At 55.6% G+C, this 15540-nt stretch overlaps 1 protein-coding gene across 10 annotated transcripts in view; it reads right to left on the reverse strand.

Moving 5' to 3' along the window:
• The window catches only part of EVA1C (eva-1 homolog C), an 89764-nt gene that overhangs the window by 42274 nt on the left and 31950 nt on the right, over positions 1 to 15540 (reverse strand). For 5 of the 10 annotated variants that reach the window (XR_016232282.1, XM_089330588.1, XM_051859491.3 and 2 more), the window contains exons 2-3: positions 5332 to 5528; positions 1539 to 1662 (exon numbers count right to left, since the gene is read on the reverse strand). The exons of 2 other annotated variants lie outside the window; for them this stretch is intronic. Coding sequence is in view for 7 of the 8 variants with exons in the window: in XM_089330588.1 (XP_089186714.1) it covers positions 1539 to 1662; positions 5332 to 5528 (321 nt within the window). In the remaining variant the exon portion in view is untranslated. The remainder of the gene's footprint in view (positions 1 to 1538; positions 1663 to 5331; positions 5529 to 15540) is intronic. 3 more of the 10 variants (XM_089330586.1, XM_070071876.2, XM_089330587.1) reach the window with 1 other exon arrangement.

Raw genomic sequence — 15540 nt, forward strand, 5'->3', positions numbered from 1 at the left:
GTGTTGTATGAAGGTGTGTGTGTGTGTGTGAGTACCGTGTGTGTTGTATGAAGGTGTGTGTGTGTGAGTATCGTGTGTGTTGTATGAAGGTGTGTGTGTGTGAGTACCGTGTGTGTTGTATGAAGGTGTGTGAGTACCGTGCGTGTTGTATGAAGGTGTGTGTGTGAGTACCGTGTGTGTTGTATGAAGGTGTGTGTGTGTGAGTACCGTGTGTGTTGTATGAAGGTGTGTGTGTGAGTACTGTGTGTGTTGTATGAAGGTATGTGTGTGTGTGAGTACCGTATGTGTTGTATGAAGGTGTGTGTGAGTACTGTGCGTATTGTATGAAGGTGTGTGTGTGAGTACCATGTGTGTTGTATGAAGGTGTGCGTGTGACAATGTGCATATCCCACGTGTGAGTGGGGGTGGGTGTGAGTGTGAGAGCACACGAGTGTGCACGTGCAGGGTCAATCAGAGCCACAGGGATCTGCGTGTTTACTGAAAGCTACAAGACCTCGGCACCCGGAGTCTCAGGAATGCTGGGCTCCAGGCAGGAATGTCTGGGGACACGGCTGCGTCCGGACGGCGGGGATTCGGGAGACACCACCCTTGCGTTTGGGTCACCGTCTCCGCTGTCTTCTCTTCTCACCCCATCGCCCAAGCCGCTGCGATGCTGCTACAGCTCTGCCTGTTTCTCCCAGGCGGCCCCTCCTGCTGGCAAGCGGGACCCACTCCCCCAAGAGCAGCTGTTTTTAGCAGACAACATTTTCTTTTTAAAGGCATATTTATTTATTTGAAAGTCAGAGTTACACAGAGAGAGGAGAGGCAGAGAGAGAGAGAGAGGTCCTCCATCCAATGGTTCACTCCGCAGTTGGCCACAACTGCACCAAACCAAAGCCAGGAGCCAGGGCCCAAGGACTTGGGCCATCTTCCACTGCCTTCCCAGGCAACAGCAGAGAGCTTAATGGGAGGAGGAGCAGCCGGGACTAGAACCGGTGTCCACATGCATGCTGGCGCTTCAGGCCAGGGCGTTAACCCACTGAGCCACAGCGCCAGCCCCAGCAGACAGCAGTTTAATCACGAAAGTGTCGCGCAGCAGAAATGGCGAGGGCCCATGGGAAAAAAGACGACGCCCAGAATAAAAGAGCTCGCTCAACCACGTCTTCTCTTTCTCCTCCAGGGAACAAACTTGGCCGACAGAGCCCCTGCCACCATCGAAAGCATTTGGGGGTGGTGGCACCTGCACCCCGGTCCCCTAGGACACTGGGCTCACAGCCAGATGGCCTTGGAAAGCAGCTCTGGGCCACTCCAAGGAGCCCTCCTGGCAGCCTCTCCACCCCGATAGGCTCAGCATTGGAGCAGCTGAGGTCCAGGTATCTGCAGGCGCCTGTAGGGTCACATGCGTCCAACCCTCTCGCTTCCCCACCCTCAAAAGTCGGGGCAGTGGGCCCCCGATATTGCTATAACTATGTGTGCCCAGCGGGGGACTTCACCCGGCACGTGATGACGCAGGCAACAGCATCCCAAGCCCACGGTCCCCCTCCCCGGGAGTTACTTACTAGGTTGGCATTTAAAGGAGACCAGCAGGTATTTACTGCTTCCTGGACAAAGGTCAGGTCCAAAGACACGGCTATTGACCAGGAGGTGGCAGGCCCGCTGGTTCTGGCACTCATCCAGCACCTTCTAGAAGGAGGGGAGAAAAGGGACAGGCTTGAAAACGGCACACAGTGTCGCCTGACCCCACACCTGGGCTGCGCTGGACTCTGGGGTGGGAGGGGCGCCTCCTTGCCTGCGACACGCGCACGTGCATGAGGGTGATAGGGTGGCCCCGGTGCCCCTGCTCGTCCCCAGGGCTGGCAACCTGACCCCACAGCACCAGCCCCACCAGGAGGCCACTTCCATGACCCTCGTGGCTGCCGAAGCCTTTGACAGAAGCAATGCATTGTGGGGATTCCAGGGGGCACCTTGAGGTATCCAGGGGCTGTTTGAAGATCCTCCCCTAGCTGCAAAGCTGAGCAAGCCATGGCGGTCAGGAGCCAGGGTCACAGCTCCTCACCCTCAGAGAGAGCCCTGCACGGGGCCACAGGTGAGCGGGGGGAGGGGGGGGGCCTGAGAGCTCTGAGCCCTTGTCAGTTCATGACCCTCCACTGGGGCTGACACAGCACAGGTAAGAAGCCAATGCCTGCCCTGGCCAGACTTGAGAGCACAGGCCCCCACTGCTCCCTCGTGGAGCAATGCTCTTAGCAGAACACCCAGACTCTCTCTCTCTCTCTCTCTCTCTCTCTCTGTCTCTCTCTCTATGTGCCTCTGTCTCTCTCTCTCTTCCAGGAACCTCCCTCATCTATTAATGAAACTGCCCCGTGGCGGCTCATGGAGCTTCCCACGCTGGGTCACGGACAGGCCCAGCACTGGGCTGCTGTTGTTCTTGGTTCCCAAACACAACCGACCTGACTTGTGATACACTGGGAGGCCCTGGACTCAGTTCTGGGGAAAACAGAACACCACGGACTGTAAAAACAGCTCCCAAGACTCTACTTATTGCCGGAGGTCTGGGTTTCCGGCCTCTCGGAGTGGCCAAGCTCCCACAGTAGCTCAAGGAATGTTTCTGGGAAGGATCAGGCACTGCCAGGTGCCACCTCCACCCCAGGACTGGGGTGGCCATCCCAGCAGATGCACATCCATTAGGAAGAATTCCCAGGGAAGGGGCTGGCACTGTGGCATAGTGGGTTAAGCTGCCGCCTCCAACACCAGCATCTCACATGGGCACCTGCTAGAGTCCTGGCTGCTCCGCTCCTGATCCAGTTCCCTGCTAATGGACCTGGGAAAAGCAGAAGAAGATGGCCCAAGTCCTTGGGTCCCTGCCACCCCATGGGAGATCTGGATGGAGTTCCAGGCTCCTGGCTTCAGCTTGGCTCACCGCAGCCATTGCAGCCATTTGCAGAGTGGACCAGCAGATGGAAGATCTCTCTCTCTCTCTCTCCTCCTACTCCCTTGTAACTTTGCCTTTCAAATGAATAAAACATTAAAGAAAAAAAAAAAAAAGACTGCCTAAGGAAACCCCTGGAGCCCCAGGAGGCTTGGCTTTCAGATGACGGAGCCCGTTAGTGAGGACAAGGGTCCTGGTGAAACAACTCCTTGGTGGTGGCACTGTGGCGCAGCAGGTTAAAGTCCTGGCTTGAAGTGCTGGCATCGCATATGGGTGCTGGTTCAAGACCAGGCTGCTCCACTTCCTATCCAGTTCTCTGCTGTGGCCTGGGAAAGCAGCAGAAGATGGCCCAAGTCCTTGGGCCCCTGCACCGGCATGGGAGACTGGGAGGTCCCTGGATGGCTCCACCATCGCAACCCCGGCAGGGCTGTGTCCAAACGGTATGTGAGCTGGAAAGTGCAGAGAGGGGGCAGGTCAGCTGTGGCCTCCTGCCTGGACATCAGCCGTCCTCTCCCTGTCTTGAGGCTGCACCTTGCCTGGGCTCCCGAAGGGCAGGACTCTTGATCCCTGCATGAAAGAGCAGCACACAGGGAAGAGTCCGGCCAAGCAGCCCCTGAGCAACACGAGCGCTGTGCTCACAAACGCTAGCTTGTCGGCCTGACGGAGCAGCCCCTCGCCTCGGGGGGGCCTGGCTGAGGCAGGGCTCTGGTGTGCCAGGAGTTCACACTGCCCTCAAGGAGGCACTTCCACCTGTTGGGCCCTGGCCAGTGCTCTTTTTAGATACCTGGGAGGGCAGGAGATGGTCTGGGTACCACGGATGGGTGGGCAGGCAGGTGGGAGAGGGGACAAGGGCAGGTCCATGGGGTCCTGGCTTCTGGGGAGTATCCAAGGGGAAGAGCTGGGCAATCGGTGAGGTGCATGTGGAGAGACACTGCCAGCTACCTGAAGAAACGCATTGCCACTCATCAGAGCCCCCTCAAGAGAACCCACTCATAAACACTCCTTTGGGCCACTCGATTGGTGCCTTTTTTTTTTTTTTTTTTTTTGACAGGCAGAGGGGACAGTGAGAGAGAGAGACAGAGAGAAAGGTCTTCCTTTTCCATTGGTTCACCCCACAATGGCTGCTACGGCCAGCGCACCACGCTGATCTGAAGCCAGGAGCCAGGTACTTCTCCTGGTCTCCCATGGGTGCAGGGCCCAAGCACTTGGGCCATCCTCCACTGCACTCCCTGGCCACAGCAGAGAGCTGGCCTGGAAGAGGGGCAACCGGGACAGAATCCGGCGCCCCGACCGGGACTAGAACCTGGTGTGCCAGCGGCGCCGCAGGCGGAGGATTAGCCTAGTGAGCTGCCGCACCGGCTGATTGGTGCTTTTGCAATCACACGGCTACCCAGCCCCTGGTTCTCAGATGGGAACCAGTAAATGGTATGAGAGATAGAAAACTCCTTCCATCATTTAATTCCTTGTGCTTCTCCTCTTTGGGCCTTGGAGAGGGTCAGACACCATTACATCTACTTCTGTTTCTCCTTAGTCTCCTCCTACCTTCCTCTCTACCCATACTTTCCTTCCCATGGAGACAAAACCAAGCTGACTCCACTCACCACCTGCTCTGAACACCCCTCCTTCAACACATTCACAGGCAACTTGGGAGACTTCTTAAAAAAAAAAAAAAAAAAAAGGTTACCCTGGTATGACCTTGTACCCTGGTGTGACCTTGACTAACCCGCTGTAAGTGTTGAGGGGCCAGAGACAGCAGAGTAGAAGCTCGCTGGCGAATTGAAAGTCACGAATGGGCTAAAGCCATCGCGGAAAGGCTGGTTTTGACCTCTGCCCGCATCAAACGTCTCCCCAGAGGGGCCGGCCAGAACAAGAATGAGTTAAAGGTCCTGCTCCCCACCAGCTTGTCATACTATTCAGTAGAACAGCCCGAAAAGAACACGGGTCCCTACAACTGAAGAAGCGCACCCTAAAAAAAAAGAGCAAGACAACTGCTGCTATTTCTCCTCCTCGAGTCCACTCTCTAAGAACTTGGTCGTGCGTGGCCTCTGCCTAGCAGAGAGCCTTGTGGTCTCCACTCGAAAATCCCCTACCTTTCCTGGGGTAGTGATACGGGAGCTGGGGCTGTGGAGTCCCCCGCACTTGTACTTGGCTTTTCCGCACTAAGGAGATCGTCTGGGGGAAACAAAATCCTATTGCAGGTGTACTAAGGCAGCTCCCCAACAGGTAGGGATTCTAGCTCAACTTGTTTTGATAGAGAAGCAAATAATAGCTCGCTTGCAAATTGGTGATGTGAGCCAATTGGGTTTTCATGGATTAGGTATGCTTTGAGGGGTCTGTCATTGTCACAAACATATATAAACAGAGAGAGAGAGGAGAGAGAGAGAGCGCGCATCTGAACATCTTGCCGTGTCTACGAGAGACAGTACCTGCAAGGTGGTGGGTGCCACACAGGCTAAGCTGTCTTCCCTCTCGGGGGCTGGCTGCTGGGGGCTACACATTCGGAAATCTTGCCCGTAAAACGCCGATTGGACACTGATGGTGGAATGCCGAGGGCACTGCAGGTTCAAGTGGTCCCCGTCACATGCATAGGCCGTGTGGTTCTGCAGGAGTTTGGTTAGGTAACCTGGAAAACACACAGCCGGGTTACAAGGGGGCCCAGGAGCCCACAGTCCTGCACAGGTCCCGGAGCAGGAGGTCAGGACGTCTGTTTCCCCGAGTGGGGAAGGGGTTGCTGGGTGGGGGAGACGCAGGGCCTCGCCTCCAGACCAGCTCTGGGTGAGGGTGGGGGGTAGGGTCAGGCTGGGAGTGGGCCAGCTCTCATTTGTGGGCCAGAACCCACGTGGTCTGGGCTGGTCCATTCTAAGGCGGATGGGGAGGGGGATGAGGGAGTGGTAGTAGAGGGGACTCTTTGCAGGGCAGGAAGCTCCAAGGCATTGGCCAGGAGCCACCGGGTTCAGAAGCACCTCTATAAAGCAGGAAATCATTCTGAGTGGGTGTCCCCCGGGCACGCCGATGCCTGTCCTGACGCCTGTCTGATCTCCCGCCGGCGGCAAGGCCACGGCTCCCTGGAGTGAGGGGATGCAGCTCTGTTGCAGGAGGCTGCTCCGGAGGGCCTGGCTCCCCGCTGGAGAGGAAAGCCTGGAGCCACTGCCTGCACTGCTCTTTTGGGGGTGTACGGTGCTCCCCCCACTCATGTGCGCCAGGAGCCTCAGCATGTGGTCTGGTTTAGAAAGCAGGTGGGTGCCGGCATCACGAGTCGGGCTGAGGTCAGGCTGCAGAAAGGTGCCCAAGGCTGGGCCACTTGTTGCAGCAGCCCCAGGAAGCTGAGCCCCGGCCTCCTCCTCGCTGCTTCTCTCTGAGGAGCTGCGGGATGGCCTGGCAGGTGCAGGGGCCAGCCCTGCCTCTCAGAAACCAGGGAGGAGGGTTCATTCCTCTCCGCCTTCTCACACTTCCCGGGGTCAACATGGAGGCGACTGGGAGCAGAGCCAGGGACTTTCTGCAGAGGTGCGTAGGAGTCGGGCTTGGCAGACCTTGGCCTTGGCCTCCGAGAGGGAGGAGGTGGAGCGAGAGAGGGCAGAGGCCGAACTCCCCGATTCCCACATGGCAAACCAGGGGCTTAAGTCACTCCTGTGTAGGTCTCAAAATGCTTGTGAAACAAGTCTCACAATGAGGCTCCCAATCTAGCTCTAGGGCTTCCCACAAACTCACGGCCAGGGGGACCGTGGCAGGCCTGGTGCTATCCCCCGAGCCCATCCAGAGCGTTCTGGGGAGGAAGGCTGTGAGCAGCCGGCATACATAAGCCAGACCTGGGCTGACTCCGCTTATATCCCTCCCTTGAAAACCACCAGAAGCACGGCCAGGGAATCAGCTGCCCTGAGCAAGTTCACGTGCAAGAGCAAAGACTAACAGGAGCAGCCGAAGGACACCAGTGTGGCTGGGAGTCCTGTCCATTGTGGGCAACAGTGTCACTCTGACCGTGCACCCTCCAGGCACAGAGACCCCCGGGGTCCTGGGCCTCTGGTCAACGTTCTCCTATAAGGCACACAAGTGGCCCCTGACACAGAGAACCGGAAGGAAGTTCAGCACCCCATTGGGAGCCACGTCCTGCCCCCAGGGAGTCACAGTCCCCCGCTGCTACCCCTGCTGCTGGTCCCCCACGTGGAGGTCCCTTTGCGCTCCTCATTTCAACTTCCTTGTCCATCGTCCGCCATCGTCCAGGACCAAGCTCACTGAGGAGCTGCCTACAGCATCGAGTCAGTTCAATCAGCCAATCAAAGCCAGGACCTCGGCGTGACCTTTGGTTTGTCTGAAAGACGGTACCCCAGCTAGATGAAGAACACAACAGTGCCCGTGGGGAACGGGGCCACAGGATGAAAGGGGCCTGGGTGACGGATTCTTGGACAGAAGGGCTCCCGGCTCTGCAGGCTGGTGCCTGAGTGAGAGGCGCATCCACTACGTTTGGATCATGGCTCCTCTTTGGTCTACTTGTATTGTCATAAGGTCTGTCCAGAGCTTGATCGCTGTGGGAACCCTGGCAACCACACCTCAGCCCCCAGCCACCATATTTTCATTCTCAGAGCGCTACCCTGGGGGCAGACGCTTGATGCACAGAACCCCCAGCACGAGCTGATTCAGGGTCTTTGCACGCCGAGGGGGAGGATCCGTGCTGCGCCCAGCGTGTTGTCCCAATGCAGCGCAGGTGCACCAAAGACGCGCCAACACCTGCTCCAGACTCAGCCCCACTGCCCTGCAAAAGCTCCCGCCTCCAGCCAGACGATGGAATACGTTCAACGGCAAAAATAAATGAGCTCTCGAGCCACAGGCAGCCAGGGAGGGACCTTAAGTGCCTGTAATGAAGTGAGAGAAGACAGTCTGAAGAGGTCCCACGTGGAATGATTCCAACTATGTGACCTTCTGGAAAAGATGAGACCATGGGAGACAATAACAACAGATCTGTGGCTGCCGGCACTTGGGGAGGGGAGGAACGAAGAGAGGAAACACAGAGGGTTCTTAGGGCAGTGAAACTGCTCTGCGGATGCTGGAGCAGTGGGTTCAGGTTCGTATACATTTCTGCAAACTCATGGGATGTACAACGCCAGGACTGAACCCTAAAGTAAAGCACAAATTGGCGGGCCACTGGTTATCACCAAGGCACCCCTCTGGCTTGATGTTGATGTTAGGGGGGCTCTAATTGTGTGAGCAGTGGGGAGAGACATCTACAGACACTGTACTCTCTGCTCCGCTTTGCTATGAACCTAAATCTTCTCTTAGAAATAAAGTCTATTTAGAGGCCTGCGTTGTGGCGTAGTGGGTTAAGTCACTGCCTGCAACACTGGCATCCATATCTGAGTGCCAGTTCAAGTCCCGGCTGCTCCACTTAAGATCTAATTCGCTGCTACTACTCCTGAGAAAGCCGTGGGAGGTGGCCCAGGTGCTGGGGCCCCTGCCACCCATGTGGGAGACCTGGATGGAGCTCCTGGCTCCTGGCTTCAGCCTGGCCCAGTCTAGGCCATTGCGGCCATCTGGGGAGTGAACCAGCAGACGGAAGATCTCTCTCTATCTCTCTGTCTCTCTCTGTGTGTGTGTGTGTGTGTGTGTGTGTGTGTGTGTGTGTAACTCTCTCGCAGGGCCAATCGCCGCTCAGAGAGCCCACTCCTAACACCATCACCTTGTGGGTTAAGGTCCAGCACAGGAGTTTTGGAGGGATGGGCACATTCAGACCACAGCACCGTGTGTATGCAGGTGTGTTTACAAAGACACATATGCACATGAGTTCCAGGCCATACACACATGCAAATTCTGCTTCTTAGTGTAGACTGTGTTCCAACGAGTCTTAAAGGGTTAGCAAGAGGCTGCTTGAAATGATGGCTGGTGGGATCCAAGCTCAAAACAGGGAAGGGAAGAAACAGAGCCGGGTGGGGGTAGGGGGGCAGGCTCAGAAGTTCTGCTGCGGCCAGCAAGGCCCATGTGGGCGATCAGAGGAGGAGAAGGCTATGCCCAGCAGTCATTTTTTTAAAAAGATTTATTTTATTTACTTAAAAGGCAGAGTTACAAGGAGAGAGGCAGACACACACACACACACACACACACACAGATCTTCCACCTGCTGGTTCACTTCCAAATGGCTGCACAGCCAATGCAGGGCCGGGAGTTTTGTCTGGGTCTCCCACGTGAGTGGCAGGGGCCCGAGCACTGGGTCAAGTCTTGCTCCTTTCCCAGGTGCATCATCAGGGAGCCGTTTGGGAAGTGGAGCAGCTGGGACTGGAACTGGTGCCCACATGGGACGCTGGCATCACAGGTGCAGCTCAACCCACTGAGACACAATGCCGGCTCCCCCCAATGGTCATTTGAAGATGAAGCAGTCGCAGGCAATGGGATTGTTCAAAGAGGGCCATGGACGAGGGGGCAAGAGGCACACGGCGATGTCAACAGGAAATGAGGAAGCTGGAACTGAGAGAGGGAAGATGCCCTGGGGACTAGGTGTCTGCCAGGATGAAGGCAGGAGTGGGGTGGGGCAGGAGCCTGCTGCCAGGGTCGTCTTTGGACAAAGGGCAGATGACAGATGAGCCGCTCCCAGTCGGATGCCCTTCCCGGTGCGAATCCGCTACCTCTGGGAACGAGCACATGTTTCGCCACGTGCCAGGCAGAGTCTATGCATGCCTCAGCCTCCCCACGCCTCAACTTCTTGGCTGGTTCAGAAGAGAACCTTTTAAAGAAACAACCGCTAATGCGGCTTGGTGCTAACGGTGCTCTCTGGATCAAATTCTGCATCAGGTTGGCTCAGCCCAAAATTGCTTCGTATCCTCATCGTCTCAGCCTGGGATCTTACGGTCTGACTCTACCTTTGCAGGCAAGCTCATGCTGTCCTGAAGACAGACAGACAAGGCACACTCGGCAAAAAAAAAAAATCAGTCCTCAGTGTCCAGCGGAGCCTGGGGCCATTCTCTACACGGGGTAGCTGGTGAGAGGGGAAACGGAAGTGGGTGGGGTCTCCCCGTCAGCTTCAGGTACTCAGGGGTCTTCAGCAAGTGGATGCCACCTCTGGGTTAGGGTTAGGGTTAGGGTTAGGGTTAGGGTGAATGATCCCAGAACCAGCCCCTATGGCTGTGGCCATGCCTAGGACCCTCCCCAGAGGAAGATCTTGAAAGGGTTAGGCTGGGCAAATCTGAGTGGTTTAGATACAGGTTTCTATGCTTCTCTTTTTAAAACGTAGATGGAACTGGTGCTGTGGCGCAGCGGGTTAAAGCCCCAGCCTGCAGTGCTGGCATCCCATATGGGCACCGGTTCAAGTCCCAGCTGCTCCACTTCCGATCCAGCTCTCTGCTATGGCCTGGGAAAACAGTAGAAGATGACCCAAGTCCTTGGGCCCCTGCACCCACTTGGGAGACCCAGAGGAAGCTCCTGGTTCCAGGCTTCGGATTAACCCAGCTCTGGCTCTTGCAGTCATTTGGGGAGTGAACCAGTGGAATGGAAGACCTCTCTCTCTTTGGCTCTAACTCTCTCTGTAACACTTTCAAATAAATAAAATAAATCTTTAAAAAAATAAATAAAATAAAAGTAGATAAAGTGCCTGGAAAACAAACTACCAGAGTGGCAGGAACTCTTGTCTTCAAAAGAGCTGGGGAAGTTGCTCTGGGGAGGGGGTGGTCATTGTCCCAGTTGCATTTACGATGAGAACCTATTTATAAAAACATAATCCAGGGTCTGCAGAAGGACCGCAACGGCTGACTTTCAGAGATTTGTGGGCCGTGCCCCAAAGTGTTCTATGGGATAGCAGGTGTTAGGCCAGAGAGAAGGTTCTACGGCAAAATGAGCTTGTGAGGTCCCGGCTTAAACCAAGGTCAGTGCAGTTCTCCCCTGGGAGACTGCTCAGGGCCACGGACATGCCACCGTTCGTAGGACTCCAGGAGTGGACACCGAGGCAGACCCCTCCTCCCAGAGATCTGACCAGCACCCTCCTGCCCCCGTCCGATTTTGCATGAAGCACTGAAGGCTTGTGTGAAACTTGGCATCCTTAAGAGGCACCTGAGCCTGGGCCAGGAGCTGCGTCTAACACAGGTGGGTTCACAGTCATGCAGAGATGGAGAGGAGGCGGCCCAGGGCTGAAAACTCCGAGACTAAAGGTGGGAAGAGAATGGGCGCCTGGGAGGGTGGCCTCCCAGAGGGTGTCCTCATGCTTTGCTGAAGATCTCATCTCTGTGAAGACAAAATGACACGATGGACATAGGCCCCCTTTATCCACCGCACACTGCCGTGGGTCGGGCAGGGAGTCAACCACACCCTAGCCATGTGCACCACCCTAATCCCATCACCGTCTATGCCGACTCAACACGGCTGAGGACCTGGCACAGCCATCCTCCATGACACCTTCCTGGAGGCCACCATGCACGCAGCAGACCCACCCACATCCTGTCTCCCCTGGGTCTCCCTCCAGGCCCTACCCCAAGCACTGCCCCTACCCTATGAAAGGCTGAGCCCAGCCCGGATGGGGGCAGTTCTGTCTCTAGAGGCTGCCCACATGCACTTCTGAGTGTCTGCTGCCCCTCTGCCTTTCAATACAGCCTGTTCTGTGTTCACCTGTGTCTACGTCTCTGGGTTGTATTCTTACACGTGGAAGACATCAACCTATACTAAGTTTACACGGGGTCTCTCTGAGTCCAGCCAGGCCTCTCAACCCCCACAATATCACCTGGGGATCCCTGTCCCTATAACAAACCACACAGCCACCAGCGCAGCAGTCCCACCACAGGCGTGCTGAATCAAGTTCCAGTCCCAGGCACCCCCTCGGCTCTGAGCGTGTTCAGTGTGGACAGGTCAGAGCCTGCGCACAGCCCTAGAGGCACAGTCCCAGGTGCCCCTAGGTCCCACAGTGTCACTGCCGGGCTGGCAGGGAAAGGGGAGCCCCCCAACACACACACACCACTCCTTTTCCTCCTTCCTTCTTTCCAATGATTACGGTCTCTTTCTTTCTTCCCAATAAATAAGTCATTGATATTTCAGACATTCCAACCGGGCTGTAAATTCTCCCTTATCTTTTCTAATGCCAGGGGCCCCCCTGTGAAGTCCAAGTTCCCCAGGGGGCTGACTGTTGCCTGCGTCACGCTCAGCATAGGACCCAAGGACCTCGGTCCCTGGTCCCACATCCGTGTGCTGAAGTCCCCCACCGCGGGGGCGGGCTGCAATGTCACAATCTCACTGCTGGAAGAGAATGGAATTCAATTGTTAGGTCTCCCCCTTCCCCCTTAAAGAATAAACACAGCCCCGCCCTTCACTTATTAATTCTTTAGATAAGAGACCACACCCTTTTATTCGCCTGTTCAAAGGTGTTGCTATATGCTTGAGGTCTTTTTCCAAAAATGGCTGCTTTTCTCTTGCTGCCTTGGTGAGTGTGTTGAGAGCAATGAGTCAGTGTGCCCCAGGAAGCAGGAAAAGCCCAGGCCCGGGCATCACACAGCCAGAGGCACAAAGACCACAAAGAGAGGTTGAACCTTTCTAAGTCATTTCTCCAGTCCCACGCTTGGCATAAAGAAGCTGAGCAGGGAGATTGATGAGGAAGACAAGCAGGGCCAGTTCCCTAGGTCTCCAAGGGTAGGGGTGACCAAGGGTAGCTGTCACTGCTCTAAAGGGATGAGCTCAGATCCTGGTCCCAAAGCAGAGGAGTGGAGCAGGTGAACCGAGAGCCTGGACAGGGCCAAGACAAGGCGGAGGGATTTGGAGTCCCCATCCACTGGTCAGCTCTGCCCAAGCGCCCACCATGGCCAGGGCTGGGCATGGCTGAAGCTGGGCTCCCATGTGGGTGGCAGGGACCCAACTACTTGAGACATCACCTGCTGCCTCCCACAGAGCCCATTAGCAGGGAGCTGGAACGGACAATGCAGTTGGGACTTACACCCAGGCGCTGGGTCACGGGCTGTAGCCAGGTCTTAACTGCTGTGCCCACCCCCGTCACCGCACCCCCTCACCCCGCCCTGCACAGGGAACTTTCTAAAGCCCTTTTGTACAATGAGGGGACAAGAAGGAAAAGCGATTGAGCATCCAATCTCTGTGGGAAAGGGAGCTCCAAGGCGGGGGGCAGCAAGGAGAACCCCAAGTCCATTGCCTTCCTGAGTTAGGCTTTAGCTTTGTGACATCTGGAAGAAAAGCAGACGGTGTGCGCTTTCTTGGTCCGTAACACCGCGCCAGAGGAGGGCTCGGGGTCACCATGGGGATTACGCCGGAAGGTTTGGGGTCGCAGCAGAAGCCTTTTCAGAAGAAATGGGCATACAGCTCCCGGAAAGAGCAGCAGCTAAGAGCGATCTGGAAGAGCCTGCTGGCTTCTGCTTGCCACTTCCGAGCCTGCAAATGCCTGAAATCCAGGCTCTGAGACATGTTCGCCGCAAACACAGCTATTCTCTCTGACAACAAAACTTCCTTAAAGCGCAACAACGATACTTCTGTATTTCCAAAGGCATAAATGTACAGGCCTTCCTTCTGCACATGCCATTGTTTCAAAAGCATTTACAGAAATCCCTGAGCGTACGTGACTGAAATAGTCCAGAATTCAGGGGTCAGCATTGTGGAGGATCTGGTTATGCCACCGCCTGGGATGTCAGCATCCCCTGTGAGCGCTGGTTTGAGTCCCGGCTGCTCTGTTTCGGATCCAGCTCCCTGCTAATGCATCTGGGAGAGCAGTGGAAGATGGCCCAAGTGCTTGGACACCCACATGTGCATGGGAGAGCCAGAAGCAGCTCGTGGCTCCTGGCTTTGGATCAGCGCAGCTCCGACTGTTGCGGCCACTTGAGGAGTGAACCAGCAGATGGAAGACCTCTCTCTCTCTGCCTCTCCCTCTCTCTGTCTATAACTCTGACTCTCAAATAAATAAAAAGATAAATAAATCTTTGAAAAAAACATTCCAGATTTCTTCAGTAATGAACAACATAACCCTTGGGTGCTGACCTTTAACAAGTAAAGTGACAAGACACGGCTCGCTTTCTCTCTCTCTCTCTCTCTCTCTCTCTCTCTCTCTCTCCCTCTCTCTCTCTCTCCCTCTCTCTGTGGCTTTTCTGCCTTGAGAAAGGACTATTTCCGCATGCTTGGGGAGCTCCTGGTGGCAGCCGGGGCCATTCCGAGCCACGCAGGGGGACTTTCCTCTGCTGTCCCTGGACTTTGGGTTCCTGGGCTGGCTCCTGATACCCCTCCCCCAGACCTCTCTATCTCACTTCCCCGCAACAGCTCCCTCCTCTCTCCTGTTCACAGACTGTGACTCAGGAGCCCCAGACAGCCCTGTGTGACTTCACGTATGCTGTAAGCGGGCTGCTTCTGTGTAGACGCTCACGTGTGCATCCATGTGTGCTCCCAGGCATTCGTCTACACTCGTCCATCTACTGGATGGCTTTCCAACTCACTCAAACAGAAGCCTTTTGCAACCGAATGCCCCTCCACACCGGGCTGCAGTCACAGTAGCCTGGTCTCCTGCCTCAGGGCCTTTGCCTTTGCTGTCCTCGTGGCCCCCAGGGATCTCCCTCCAGGTGTCTGCTTCCTCCCTTCCCTCCACCCTTTGTGCAAACACAGCCTCATCCGTCACCCACTCCTGCTCGCTCTGTGGGACAGCACCGCTCCTGTCCTTCCACCCTGGCCCTGCCGCGTTCTCACGTGGAGGCCGAGCCTCTGCTTCTCCCCTTTGGGAGGAAACGGGGACGTTGTTTGCTGCTGTGTCCTCCGTTCCTGGAGAGAGCCTGACAGAGCAGGCGAACAATGAGTGACTGTGGAACGAGTGACTGAGCGAGAGGCCAAGGTAGACCAGCAGAGCAAGGCAGACAGAGCGCAAGGAGGGAGCAGCAGGCTGCGCTGTTTCTTCTCTTCTCTTCTCTTTTTTATTCTTTTAAGCATTTATTTATTTATTTATTTGGAAGGCAGGGCTATAGAGATTCAGAAGCAGGGGCAGAGAGAGAGAGAGAGATTTTCTATCCACTGGTTCACTCCCCAAATGGCCTCAACAGCTGGAGCTGGGACCATCCGAAGCCAGGAGCCAGGAGCTTCTTCCGGGTCTCCCACGCGCATGCAGGGGCCCAAGGACTTGCGTCATCTTCCACTGCTTTCCCAGGCGCACAGCAGGGAGCTGGATGTGAAGCAGAGCAGCCAGGACTCGAGCCGGCTCCCATACGGGATGCCGACACGGGATGCCGACACTGCACAGAGTGGCTTCACCCACTAGGTCACAGCACCAGTCCCATGTGTTCAATCGTCACAAGCAACCAATATCACTCAGGACATCTAGATTTCTCTATAGAGAAGTCTGCACATGCTACACACACACCTGCACACGCATACACACATGTGAGCGCCCACACAGCCGCCTTCCTTGAGAACTTGGGGGATGGGTTCTAGGGCTCCCTTCAGATACCAAAACCCAGAGATACTCAAGTCCCTTCCCTAAAATGGTGCAGCTGTTGAATGTAACCCCTACACACCCTCTAGTGTCCTTTAAACCATCTCTAGACTACTTACCATACCCAGGACGGAGTAAATGCCCTGTAAATGGTGTGACGCTGTATTGCTCAGGGAATAACAACAAGGAAAAAGTCTGCAAATATTTAGGACAGGTGCAGATTTTTTCTAATATACTTAAATATTTTTAAAACCTATTTATTTCTTTG

This window comes from Oryctolagus cuniculus, chromosome 4, assembly GCF_051225735.1.
Source record: "Oryctolagus cuniculus isolate XC-2025 breed Fujian yellow rabbit chromosome 4, ASM5122573v1, whole genome shotgun sequence".
NCBI lineage: Eukaryota > Metazoa > Chordata > Mammalia > Lagomorpha > Leporidae > Oryctolagus > Oryctolagus cuniculus.